This window comes from Phoenix dactylifera, chromosome 18, assembly GCF_051530095.1.
Source record: "Phoenix dactylifera cultivar Ajwa chromosome 18, Ajwa_hap1_PhDact_Kaust_v1.1, whole genome shotgun sequence".
Taxonomy (NCBI): domain Eukaryota; kingdom Viridiplantae; phylum Streptophyta; class Magnoliopsida; order Arecales; family Arecaceae; genus Phoenix; species Phoenix dactylifera.
Window position 1 is genome coordinate 18686563 of NC_143207.1, and position 12554 is coordinate 18699116.

General features: G+C 42.5%; 1 protein-coding gene and 1 pseudogene across 2 annotated transcripts; both read left to right on the forward strand.

Moving 5' to 3' along the window:
- The first annotated feature begins 601 nt into the window (after positions 1-601).
- LOC103711957 (uncharacterized protein At4g06744 pseudogene) lies at positions 602-3262 on the forward strand (annotated as a pseudogene). The gene has a single exon (XR_015974779.2). The product of XR_015974779.2 is annotated as an uncharacterized protein At4g06744 pseudogene (transcript).
- A 5596-nt stretch (positions 3263-8858) lies between these two features.
- On the forward strand, positions 8859-10501 carry LOC103711923 (uncharacterized). Its single transcript, XM_026806531.3, has 4 exons — positions 8859-9135; positions 9223-9889; positions 10080-10134; positions 10216-10501. The coding sequence occupies exons 1-4, from the start codon at positions 8859-8861 to the stop codon at positions 10366-10368; spliced, it is 1152 nt and encodes a 383-aa protein (XP_026662332.3). The 3' UTR covers positions 10369-10501.
- The last annotated feature ends 2053 nt before the right edge of the window (positions 10502-12554 follow it).

A 12554-nucleotide genomic window follows, 5' to 3' on the forward strand; every position in this document is an offset into this window, starting at 1 on the left:
ATCCAATATTTCAATACATATATTTAGATAAATTATTGATACATAATTTTAAAAAAAAAAATGACTCGGAAAAAAAAAAAAGATCTCACAGATAGAAGAGACGGCTTGATGAGAAAGATGATAGAAGAACAGCCTCAACACAAAAGAAAGGTGATGAGAATGATTTTTTTTTTTCTTTTTCTTTTGTGTGTGTGAATTGTCTCTTCTCGCATGCGTAATTTTTATGGGTGCCCGCCATGTGATTGCTGTTCCCTCGTGCGACTCCCGTGAACTCGCATCAATAATTTCCCCTCGTGCGACTCCCGTGAACTGGTATCAATAAAAAAGATGAGGAGGAACACGAGGAGCGCACCAGCGCGGGCTGACGCCATCCGACGAGACGTGGCCGCGCCACCAACCGTTTTACGTCCGTGAGCGTCCAAACGGGCCGTACCGGGAAAGGGAGCCGGCGGAGCAGCAAGCCCGTGAGTAGTCGAAGTGGGAGCTTCTCCCCGGTCAAACTTCATTTTCCCTTCAAACTTTTTCTTCGCAGGTCTTCCCGTCTTAGCCGTCAGCGATTGCTACTGCTGGTCAGCACCGACAAATACTGTTTATGTTTTTTTTTTTTTTTTTTTTGGGTAAAAACGGCAATCATGTAACTCTTATACAACCTGCCAAGCCAAAAGCAATAAATTGATACAAAGAAGAGGAGATCTTATTAATACTAGTCTAAAAAATCTCTCCAATGTGCCGAGCCATATATGAGGCGACTCAATCCGTAGCTCTGTTAGTCTTTCGATACACGCGCACTGTCTGAAAAGAAGCCAAACTCTTGACCAATCTACGTACGAGTACCTTACGAATTAGTGGATGACTGTCCCCATATCCAATCGATCACCGTAGTGGAGTCCTTCTCGAGACATCCTGTCTGCACCCAGTACCCTCCTCGTATAGGAGATGCTCTCCTATGATGCCTGAAGCTCTGCCTCAATAACAGTCCGACCGAGAGTACGCCAACCACCTGCCGTCATCAGTTTGCCTTGGTGGTATATGATCACAAATTCTGCTTCTCCATATGCTCCATCTATCGACATGCCGCCATCGAAGTTAACTTTGAGATGACCAAAAGTGTTGGTGGAGGCTGGTGTGGGCCAAGTGATCAGCAAGGCTTGCCCGCGGCAGAGACCGGTGTGGGACAAGTCACAATCGAACGCCGGAGGGGCATTTGGGATGGTCGGTTTAAAGACCATGGTTAAGCCTTCACTATCACCTGCGGGTTTTAGTGAGATGGCAGTGCCTACGGTCCTAACAAAAAGATGGGAGGACCCAGAAAAAAGGACACAAATACTGTTTATAAAACCTCTGCAAGCAGTGATCGTCGTTGCATTCTCCTATCACACATGCTCGCGCATGCATTCCGAGACTATCTGCCAATATATCACATTTCTGACTGCATTCTCTGTCACACGCACACACTCTCTCCATATACATCTATGGCCCGGTATTAGACAGATTCTCCCTATTAAAGCGCAGTATTAAGATTTTTTCCTGGAATAGTTCGCTTCTCTCATTCGACTTGGACTCTTGTTTAATTGCCAGCGCGAGTACTGACTGAGGTATGGGAGGCAGCAGAAGCAGCTATTCATCTACACTCTTCACATCACTGCTGCTGCTGCTGCTGCTGCCGCCGCCGGCGGCGGCCAGTGTCCTAAGTTTGTCCAATAACAGCCTGCCGACATTACTTCACAGCAACAGCCGGGAAGCCATCGAAATCGGCATCGGCATCGGCATCGGCATCGGCGGCGGCGGCAGTCCCCCTCCAGAATCCGAGCCCATCTGTCCACCTCCTCCTCCTCCTCCTCCTCCTTGCGCACCTCCCCCACTTCCTCCGCCTCCGCCGCCGCCGCCGAAGCCAGTGGGGCCGCGGCCATCGGACTTCGAAAACATCCTGCTGTACAAAGCCTACTTTGTCATCCAACGCTTCAGGAAAACGATCACAGACGACCCCAAAGGAATCAGCAAGAGCTGGAGAGGGTACGATATCTGTCACAAGTACACTCAGGATACTTACAAAGGCTTCTTCTGCGGCATCCCTCCAACTCGGAAGACGATGCGCAACGTCGCCTCCATCGACTTCAACGGCTACAATCTCGGCGCCGGGACCCTCCAGGGCTTCATCGACCGGATGCCGGATCTTGCCATCTTCCACGCCAATTCCAACAACTTCTCCGGCACCGTCCCGGACCTCTCCAAGCTCCGCTTCCTCTACGAGCTCGACTTCAGCAACAACAAGTTGACGGGCTCCTTCCCCATCAACGTCCTCCCCCTGCTCGCCAACATCTCCTTCCTCGACCTCCGCTTCAACCAGTTCTTCGGCACCGTCCCGCCCTCTGTCTTCGGCATCAAACTCGACGTCCTCTTCATCAACAACAACAACTTCACCCAGGCCCTCCCGGACGACCTCGGCAGCACCAACGCCTCTTACCTCACCCTCGCCAACAACGGCTTCACCGGCCCGATTCCGGCCTCCATCGGCAAAGCCTGCAATACGCTCATGGAAGTGCTCTTGCTCAACAACAGCCTCTCCGGCTGCCTCCCCTACCAAGTTGGGCTGCTGAAGAAGGCCACGGTGTTCGACGCCGGCACCAACCAGATCACCGGCCCGATACCGCTCTCCTTCGGCTGCTTGCTGAAGGTGGAGCAGCTGAACTTGGCCCGGAATCTGCTCTACGGGAAGGTGCCGGACGTCGTGTGCCGCCTGGCCGATTACGGTCACCTCGCCAACCTGTCTCTCTCCAGCAACTACTTCACCCGGCTGGGGTTCAGCTGCTGGGAGCTGATAGACAGGGGAATTCTCGACGTCCGGCACAACTGCATCCCGGGCTTGCCGGACCAGAGGTCGCCGGAGGAATGCGCCTGGTTTTTAAAGCAACCAAAATACTGTCCCGTCTTGCCTTACATTCCTTGCTACATCCCGTGGATGCACGGCGGCGGCGTCCCTTCCGCCACGGCGATGCTGCCGGCGGTGGACGGAGGCTGGGATACGGCTCCGGCGTCCCGCTACCCGAGCTACTCCGCTCTGCTTAACGTTCATGGGCCCTGAAAATTCTCACTTGCTAGTAGATTAATTATCTCTTATTCTGTCTGCCTTCTGGAATTCACTCACATCTCTCTCTCTCTCTAATATGTATTATATCTTAATCAGTAAGCTCCAATAATATTCTGAATGTATGCAGTGGGATGCAGCTACTCCATCAATAAAATAAGCTTCGATAGATATAAATGAGCTCGATCCAAGTTTCAGTGCCTTTTTTTGAAAGAGAAGAAAAAAAAGTGCCGCACCATGAACAGATCTTGAGCTTTTGAAAGAAGTATCGAATTCGAGATTTATTTATCAGCAAATTTTAGATGATAAGTCCAAATCCACATAACAAATAAATATTCGTGCTCTTCGGCAGATTCTTTTTTTGGGGTTTACGAAGTTGTTGCTGGCCAGTGCTGCCATGCGAACCACATTTATTGCACATTCGTACTCGCTGCAAAATGCCAAAAAGGCAGCGTTAAACTTCATGGTTCTTATTCGAGCATGGCTGAGCACAGGTGGGGGAGTTAAGCTTTAATTGATTCGGACCACGGAAAAGAGTTGGGTCAGAGACAGAATCATGTGTTAATTAATGCAGTTCACTAATGATATCGTAAATGATGTTTATAAAAAAAAAAAAAAAGAGCTGCTGGGATTCCATTTTTTATTGCGGAGAAAAAAAATATGGTTAACGAAAAAGTAATAAGAAACCACTTATTTAGTTAGGATTTTTAAAAGAAAAAATGAAAAAGTTATATTTCCATGAAAACATGATTTTCATATTTTATGAAAATTTTTTTTTCATGAGAAACATGAGAAAGTTACTTTTTCATGAGTCGAGAATCATTCCATTTTTATTTTTTCTCAAAAAGATCCTTCAGCATTAAAAATGTATTAAAGACCTAATTTTTATTAAGGTTATAATAGAAATTACACATAACATTTTCAGAAAAGTGGATGGTCAACCAAATATAAGCACTCTGAAAATCTGTCATTTTTTCATAGTCAACCAAACATGCCAAAAGTACTTTTCCATGCATTTTCTTTCTAAAAATCTGCTTCCCAAGAATCATATTTCTAGAAGAAAAAATGATTTTCTCGAACCAAACGAACCCTAAAGCATTTTTTAGTGCAGATGATTAGTTGGAAAAAGGTGTTGCTTCTTCTCCGAACTTTTCGTGACTTGAATAATTATCCTTCAAGGTTTATTTTTTACATCAGAAAAAAGTGTTGTTTGAAAAATGATATATCATATATGTTAAGCGTTCACTAAAAATCTTCAGAGAATTATGTCCAAACTCAAAGCCCACCATCTTGGTTTCTGATTGGCCTAAACCTTATATGAAGCATACGTAAAGCATGGGATCTTATCTGCATTTCCTGTTACCTAGCTGTTGTAGAAGTACACCATAACCGGGAAGGAAAATGGAAATTAAAAATATGGTTGTGAATGTGAGTTTTGGGTGGTGTCTTTCCAACGAAATTGTCCGCTAATCACTTTGCAATTTTTCTAATCTTCATCATAATTTCTCAATGAAAGATTTAAAAGTTCTGGTTATGGTGTCAATTAGTTTTCAAAAATTTTAGTATAATAATATTTAACTTTCTAAGAGGCTATAATCATTTAGCTGTTCAAAATTGCACTTATCTTTAATAAAACGGGCAGCGGACACCAGCATGCAATGCTCTAATTCCCAGAAATCCCCAGAAATCTGAATGCAGCACTCATGCACCGAGAAGGAGTTTCACTACCACCCGGAAGGCCACAAGCCTACAACCCCTCATGAAGGTGAAACTTGTATAATAGTAAAATATTCCATTTTATTCTTTTTCAAGGCAAATATATATAGTATTCTGTTTCAATAAAAACCTGAAATAAATCAAAATAGTTGCAAATTCTGCTTAGCTGAACAAAGAAGAAACAAATCGCTGGAGGCTAACTATTTCAGAATTCGGAAGAGTGAAATCCCTCTGATGACCAACTAAAAGTGCTGCAGCCTCACTGCTAAGGCTATAAAGTGAGTTGGGTTGGATGAGGAATGAATCTAGTTAAAAAAACAACGAATCTAAACCTAATCCAATTCTATTCAAGTTGGATCGAATTAGATAGAGTATTAATTATCATCCATTAGATTTTTCAGGTCAACAATAATTCTAACACAAATCAACTATCTAATTATATCATAAAGATATACAAATCAACTATCTAATTATATCATAAAAGATATTGTATCATAAAACGATAGTATGCAATATATAAAATTTTTACCTGGCATCTATCTGGAGTTTGTTTTTAAATTTAAGATAATTAAACAAGAACCCAGGAGCCCTAGAGAGGGATTTGAAACACTTGCTAACCAGGTGGCGACGATCCATCATAATGGTGTAACTTGGATAACAATGATAAGATGTCCTCTCCATTAGCTGTTCTCAAATGGGAGATCCGACACTCCTCAGACCATTTTAACAATCCAATGAATGAGAAATCCAACACTGATCAAACCATTTTAACAATCCATTGAAGCAACATAAAGTCACATGTTATTAACATAAGTTACAGGGTCCGATAGTTGATGCTTGTGCCGAAGCGATATGCAAATTATCATACATCTCATGCATAACTGATTGATTGTAAGTTCTACACCAGAGCACCAAGCGATTAAAAAGAGTGTCGTCTGCATGCTCCCATGGCAATATGGCAAGAAGGAAACAACCATCCATTCATTTAACAGCTTGAGTTCCTACCAAGTCATTTAATGTTCCCTCCTAATAAGAAGCAGAGAGGCTAACCTAAATGAAGAGAGGCCTCAATAATGTTCCACAAAAACTCTCCCAGATGTAAAGAAGACACACGGAAACAGAAAAAGATGGCATAGGTTCTACACCCCCCTCCACCATTTGGACGAAGGAAAACAAAAGGTTCCAAAACTGCAGTCTCACCAACCCCTCGCGGCTCTCAATGGTGAGTTTCTGAATCATTTATTCACTGGTGGTTCCTGGTCACCGTGCGACCTCGGCCCGCCCCACCTCTGTCTTTCTCCTTTTTGGTACAACAGCCGCTCATACTAATTTTGTATGAACACAGCTAATAGAGTCAAAAGAAAGAAGACAACTCAGTGGAGGAGGAACGGTAGACACCTCTCTTTCAACATACACATCCATTGACTTCCCAGTTTTAAATGCCTTCTCCTTTGCTACCGTCCATTTTAATGGGGATATTGCTGGAATCATCATCAGCAATACTAATAGACACAATGAGCAATGGATGCTATCCATCGTTTAAAACACACCCATGGCGGAACAAACAAAATGATCGTCTATCTTTTTGGGAACAAACCAACCCGGTCATATTGTAAGAAACTACTGTGGTCTGACGGAAGACTGCTGTGATGATTGAGACTACTATAATATAAAGATGACGGTGATAATAGGATGAGTAGGGAAGTTGACACCGATTGCTGGATTGGTAAACAATGTTTCTGCCGGCCAAAAAAAACTAACAAACTCGCCCATCCTCTCCTCAGTGGACACCTTGATGCATTGCTCAGTTGGAATTTGATCATTTAGGCTGGCCGGCAGAGACATTTATCTCAGCAGCTCAACCTTCATTGAGAATCATGCTCCTTCTACCCTTCAACACAGTCGGAACTTAGCCGATCTTTTCTCATTCCCAATCTCTGCTAGTCACTACTGTGATATAGGAGAAAAAGGGTAGAAACAAATATAGGATTGGTACTTATAACCTGCAGGGTATCAATGGCTGCTGAACAACAAATTGTCAAGCGGCAGCAGAAGACAAATGATAGAGCAGAATGGTCGGAAAGGATCGGCCTGCCACGTCGATCTCGGAGCAGCTCAACTGGGAGACACCACTCCAAATCCAACAATAGCCACAGCTGCCACCACCCATCCCTCTCTAAACACTTTGCATCACAGCAGGTGGATGTCTTGCATTCCTTGCAAGCAGGGCAGGAGTATTCTGTGAGCAATGGCCACAGGTCACCACGAAATGAAGGAGCCTGCTGCAGTAAACATCCAATGAAGCAGTGGTCAGGGATGCCGATGGCGATCATCAGCAGAAAGGAGGTGCCCGCAGATCTGAAAGGAAGATCATCTACTGATGAATTGAGCCAGCAATGCCATCATAAGTCAGCAGCAAAAATTGCAGAGCAGCAGAGCATCTCAACCAAAGAGGAGAGCCGATTCATTTCCTTTGATAGACCAGTCTGTTCAGGCAAAGATATCGATCACATTATTAGAGGCGATACCATGACGGACTCCAGCGTCCCACAGGCCTTGCCAAGCAAAAACCAAGAAGGTCACAGGGCCTCTGTTGATGGAGACAGCAGAGGTCCTAGCAAGGTGTGCAATCCAGGCCTAAGCCACAAGTACCAGCCCAAGGTATTTGAGGAGATCATTGGCAATGAGATGGTGGTCAAAGCACTCTCAAATGCCATCCAGACGAAAAGGGTCTCACCTCTCTATATCTTCCATGGACCCAGTGGGACCGGCAAAACATCCACCGCCAAGATTTTTAGCATAGCTTTGAACTGTGAGTCTCTTTCTCCTTCCAAGCCATGCTGGAAATGCACCAGTTGTTCCCGAAGCCTGTATACAGCAGAGCTGCGCTCTGGAAATAAAAATTCTGCTCTTGAAAACATAAGAACCCTACTTGAGGGCACCACATTCGTGCAGACATTTCCTGGCTTCAAGGTTTTCATCATCAATGAGTGTCATTCTCTGGCAGAATATTCCTGGCGAGAACTGCTGGAAATGATAGAAGAGGAGAATTGTGATGGTTCCCTAGTTGTAATTTTGATAACAGAGGATGCAAAAGCCATTCCTAGAACAGTCTCATCTCGATGTCAGAAATTTGCTTTTGCCAAGCTCAGAGACAGTGACATCGCACAGAAACTGGCAACAATCGCATCTCATGAGGGAATTAAAATCAGCAAGGATGCTCTGCAACTAGTGGCCATAAAAGCTGATGGAAGTCTCAGGGAAGCTGAGATCTTGCTGGATCAGCTAGCACTTCTTGGACAATGCATCACCACTTCTATGGTTCAAAAACTAGTTTGTACCCTTAGCCACTTTCTATCATCTATTGTCAAGCTGCTATTAGCGAATTATCCCAATGCTGCTGCTTATTTGTTTAACTGTTCCATTCTTATCTGAAATTGTCTATTCATAGGTGGGTCTGGTTTCACATGACCAGCTAAGTCACTTACTTGAGGCAGCACTTGTTGGCAATTCCCTGGAGACAATGAGATGCACTAGGGATCTGATCGCACTCGGCGTTGAACCACAGGATCTTGTGTCTCAGTTAGCTTCTCTTGTAATGGAAATTCTAGCTGGTACTTCTCCATTGGCAACATCACAGGATAAGAGAAAAATGCAAACTCAGTCACAACTAGTTACCTATATTTTCCTTTTCAGTCACTGGATATCTCCGGTTCACAAACTACACTTTGTTGCAGGGGATAACCAACCAGAGAGATTGTGTCGAGCTTTGAAAATACTTACGGAAACTGAGAAGCAGCTGATTATCTCTCCATGCAACCACACCACCTGGGCTACTGCTGCTCTACTGCAGATTGCATCGGGGGACAGCTTCAGTGGCAGTTCTTCAGATATCATACTGCCTAAAGAGACAACCCTAGCAGGTATTCTCTTCACATTAACAAATCATGTGGAAGATCACTGGTCCTCTTAAGCTTGTACACTCATTCCAAAGAAAGTTTCGAGGCAAATACCATATAATTTGCTACATGTAGTGAATGGGTGTCCAACATTCAACATGCTTGCAGGAGACAGTTCTGACACAGCATGCATGTCGGATGGGACAGATATCAACAAGCCTGGACCCTCTGATCACATTGACAGCAATGCGGTCAGGCATCATGCCCCTAATTCAGTGCCAGAACAAAGTACTAATGCTGATAACCTGAAAGAAAGTTTCAAAAGAATTGATGTGGAGGAAGTATGGCACAGCATCCTAGAGAGGATCCAGGATAAAGTCCTAGCAGAATTCTTGAACCAGAAAGGGAAGCTTGTATCACTAACTGTCTCAAGAGGTAATGCACTTCTGCCAAACTGAAGCAACTCCATAATCTCCTATGGGACTTCTCACTTATCAGTTATTTGTACACCACTCTTGACAGGCGAAGCCATATTGCACTTAATGTTCAAGAACTCAGAAGATAAACTAGCAGCTGAAAAGTCTGAAGAATCCATCTCAAATGCCCTTAAAGCTGCTCTTGGATGCCCGGTCACTGTGAATATCAGTCATGAACCAACACAGCTAGAATTTGTGAGTACAAAATCCACAACTTACAATGAAAAGCAAGCCCCAGATTGTACCCAAAAACAGAGAACACAATTTCTTCAAATATCCAGACCATCCAGTAGCCTGGATGGCAGAGGGCTTGTTCTGAAACGAAGCATGAGCCAGAATTCTGGGTGTACATTGAACAGTAATTGGAGGTCCACAAAACTGCAGAACAGCAGGCAAATGCAAGCCCACAAAGAAAAACATATTAGCAGAATAATCAGAGAAAGCATAGCCTGGAGTCCAGAGATACCTCATATCTCTGGTCACTTGACTGAAGGATGTGGAGATAGTCTCATCAAAGATCCTGAAATGGCCTCCTATAAGCAGAGATGGCTGTCGATATCATCAATACAACAGGGAGATGCAAGCGTTGAGCCATACAGCCAGGATTTGTTGTTTGAGGAAGCAAAAGCAGATATACAGATGCATGCAAAGAATTCAAAGCTCTACAAGGACCTTTTAAAGCTGAAACAACAAAGCAACAGCATGAAATACATGTAAGTAATGGGCATTTTTGAGATGTCATAAGTAAGAATTACATAAGAATGTCAACACAACCTATGCAGCTGGTAGGCATCCTCTCCCCTTTGGAAGAGGTCTCAGATTCGATTCACAGTGGTGGTACATGACCACCATATTTCTCAAAATTGCATAAGAATACTAAAGCAGCCATTGTCTTTTGCGCAGGGATCTGAATCACTTTTGGAGTTGCACTGAGAGGTTTTGCAGGGGTGAAACAATGGTAAGATCTCATTTTGCAGCTATAAATTAACTAAGCTAGAAACTTGCTCCTGATATACAAATTCTGCTGTGGAAACTGAAGGTGAACAACAGCATAAGGGGGTTCACAACTAATAGGCATATGCGCAAATGGATTAATCCATGCAAAGATCCCAGCATTACAAACAACAAAGCTAAAAAGGCCCAAAAGTATCCAAGGAAGACTCCTCCAACTTCATCACATTCTTCATCATAACACAAAATCCAGCCATGCAGCTCCTATAGTTGCAGTGTCTTATTGAATGCTGAGCATGTTAATTGAATCTTGCAGTGTCTTGTTAAGCAGTTATGTACGTTGATTCAAATGCAAAATATATAAACTTGAGTTTAGATCAAAAATGGATGTCAGTTTAACAATAAAAGCAGAAAAGTGTAAATGGTGCCTAAACTCTCCACATGAATCCCAAATTATAATACTAACTTATGACAATCTTATAGAATTAATCATCATGAGGCAAACCAAAACATCAATGACTTAAAAGAAATAACCAGGAACAGAAACATGTGGTTACATGTAATGCACGGCAGAAGATCCTTAACCGCCAGCTTATAAGGGCTTACAGAAATGGAACATCAGATTGCTGACAGATTTTAGTTACCACAAGCAGGTGCAGGTGCAGGAGCGGATTAGGTTGCGGGTATGGGGAAACTGAATTCTTAAAAAAATGAACAAGGAAATACGTAGGAAGTGGGTGCATCAACAAGTTTCCTAAGAGATTCTGAAATGGATGAGCCACCATAAGTGTCAGTGTCCTGCTAATAAGAGCTAAGATAAGAGGGAACAAAAAACAAATCTGTTATTGAATGGCCATAATGGATTTACTTTTTTCAAAGTAAAAACAGGTCAATTTTTTAGAATATATGCTTGTTTTCTTAAAATAACATCACATATTATAAAATGTAAACAATATGATGATATTAAAAGTTCAAAGCCAGTTTGTAAGTAAAGACAACACATATTGCTTATCAGTCACATCATTGCATCAATGACTTGTAATCAGTTTAAGAGAGAGCTCAAAAACTTTTAGGAAGATAGGCATCCATGATAACTTGGTAGTTAGTTCAACAAGTAAATAAGCTGGAATCAATGCCATCAGCACTGGTCCAAAAGTCAAAGAAACTTTCCATCAGCATAAGATGGCAGGCATCCATAATCAACAAGAGAAAGAAAGAGGAATATCAACTTGAATGCCACCAGCCTAAACATAATGATAAATTGGTTCATATGTAGCTAGCAGAGAAATGAGGAATCATGGTGTGATTCAAACTTCAAAGGCACATAGAACATACACTTGCGAGTTGCAGGTGTCATCTATGCTGACATTCTTCCAATTACACTATATACCATAACCCTAAATAGGAAACATGGTGAATGAGTATCCGCAAAGCCAACCCCAAATAATTTGGAAAATGCCAGATGGTTATGATAATAGTTATGGTACCAATCAAGCAACTAAGAAAGCAATTGTCTTGGATCAGTAGTAAGACTCCATCATTAGCATCAAGCTTAGGGCAAAAAAATGGAGAGAATAAAGGATAAGTCATGGAACATTATATGGAGTACGACCACACAATCCAAGCAACAACAGCTGCCCTTTCGAAGTTAATACAAACAAACCACTCTCTGTAGGATCAAAACAAAATTCTCAATCTCAGCACCAAACAGTTCTCTTCCAAACGTAGAATAAGACAATGAGATCGAGGATTTCAACACGATATAATCAGCCAGCTCTCCAAAGCCAATGTATAGACTCTAGGGCACAACTTTATAAAAGAAAATGCAGTGCCAAACCCTCCTCAAAATTGAAAAGTTCCAGCAATCAACCACCCAAATGTAGCCTCTTATATAAGTAAAAAGTGGCCAACCTTGAGCTTTCCATGTGTCAAAACACAAATAATTAATTAAATCATTGGTCAATACAAGCCTCTTATTGGTCACTTATTATAATTGGTCGATGATCAATTAATTTTTAGGTGTAAACACAATGGTACAAAAACATTAACACACTAACCTCTTATTGTTTGTATACGACAGTGAGAGATTTAAGCAATTATCCTCAGAAGTTGGAACTTTAGGCAAGTTAGTTGTCTAATCTTGCGATTACTTACATAGTTTATAAATTACTACAAGCACCTAATTGACTTTTCCTGTGTGCAAGCCCCTCAGTGGTTATTTGCTGGTGCATAATGCAAACAAATGATGAATGATTTTAAAACAATTTCTCAACATAAAGTCATCTGAAAATGTGACTGGGCAATGAAACCTTACAAGCTTAACATATCTGTCAGGAAAGTACTCGTAGATCTGGAAGTTAATGCAAAAGGTTGCACCAAAATGTTAAAAACCTTGGCACCTGGAATGCGTTCATCAGGTGGAAATCA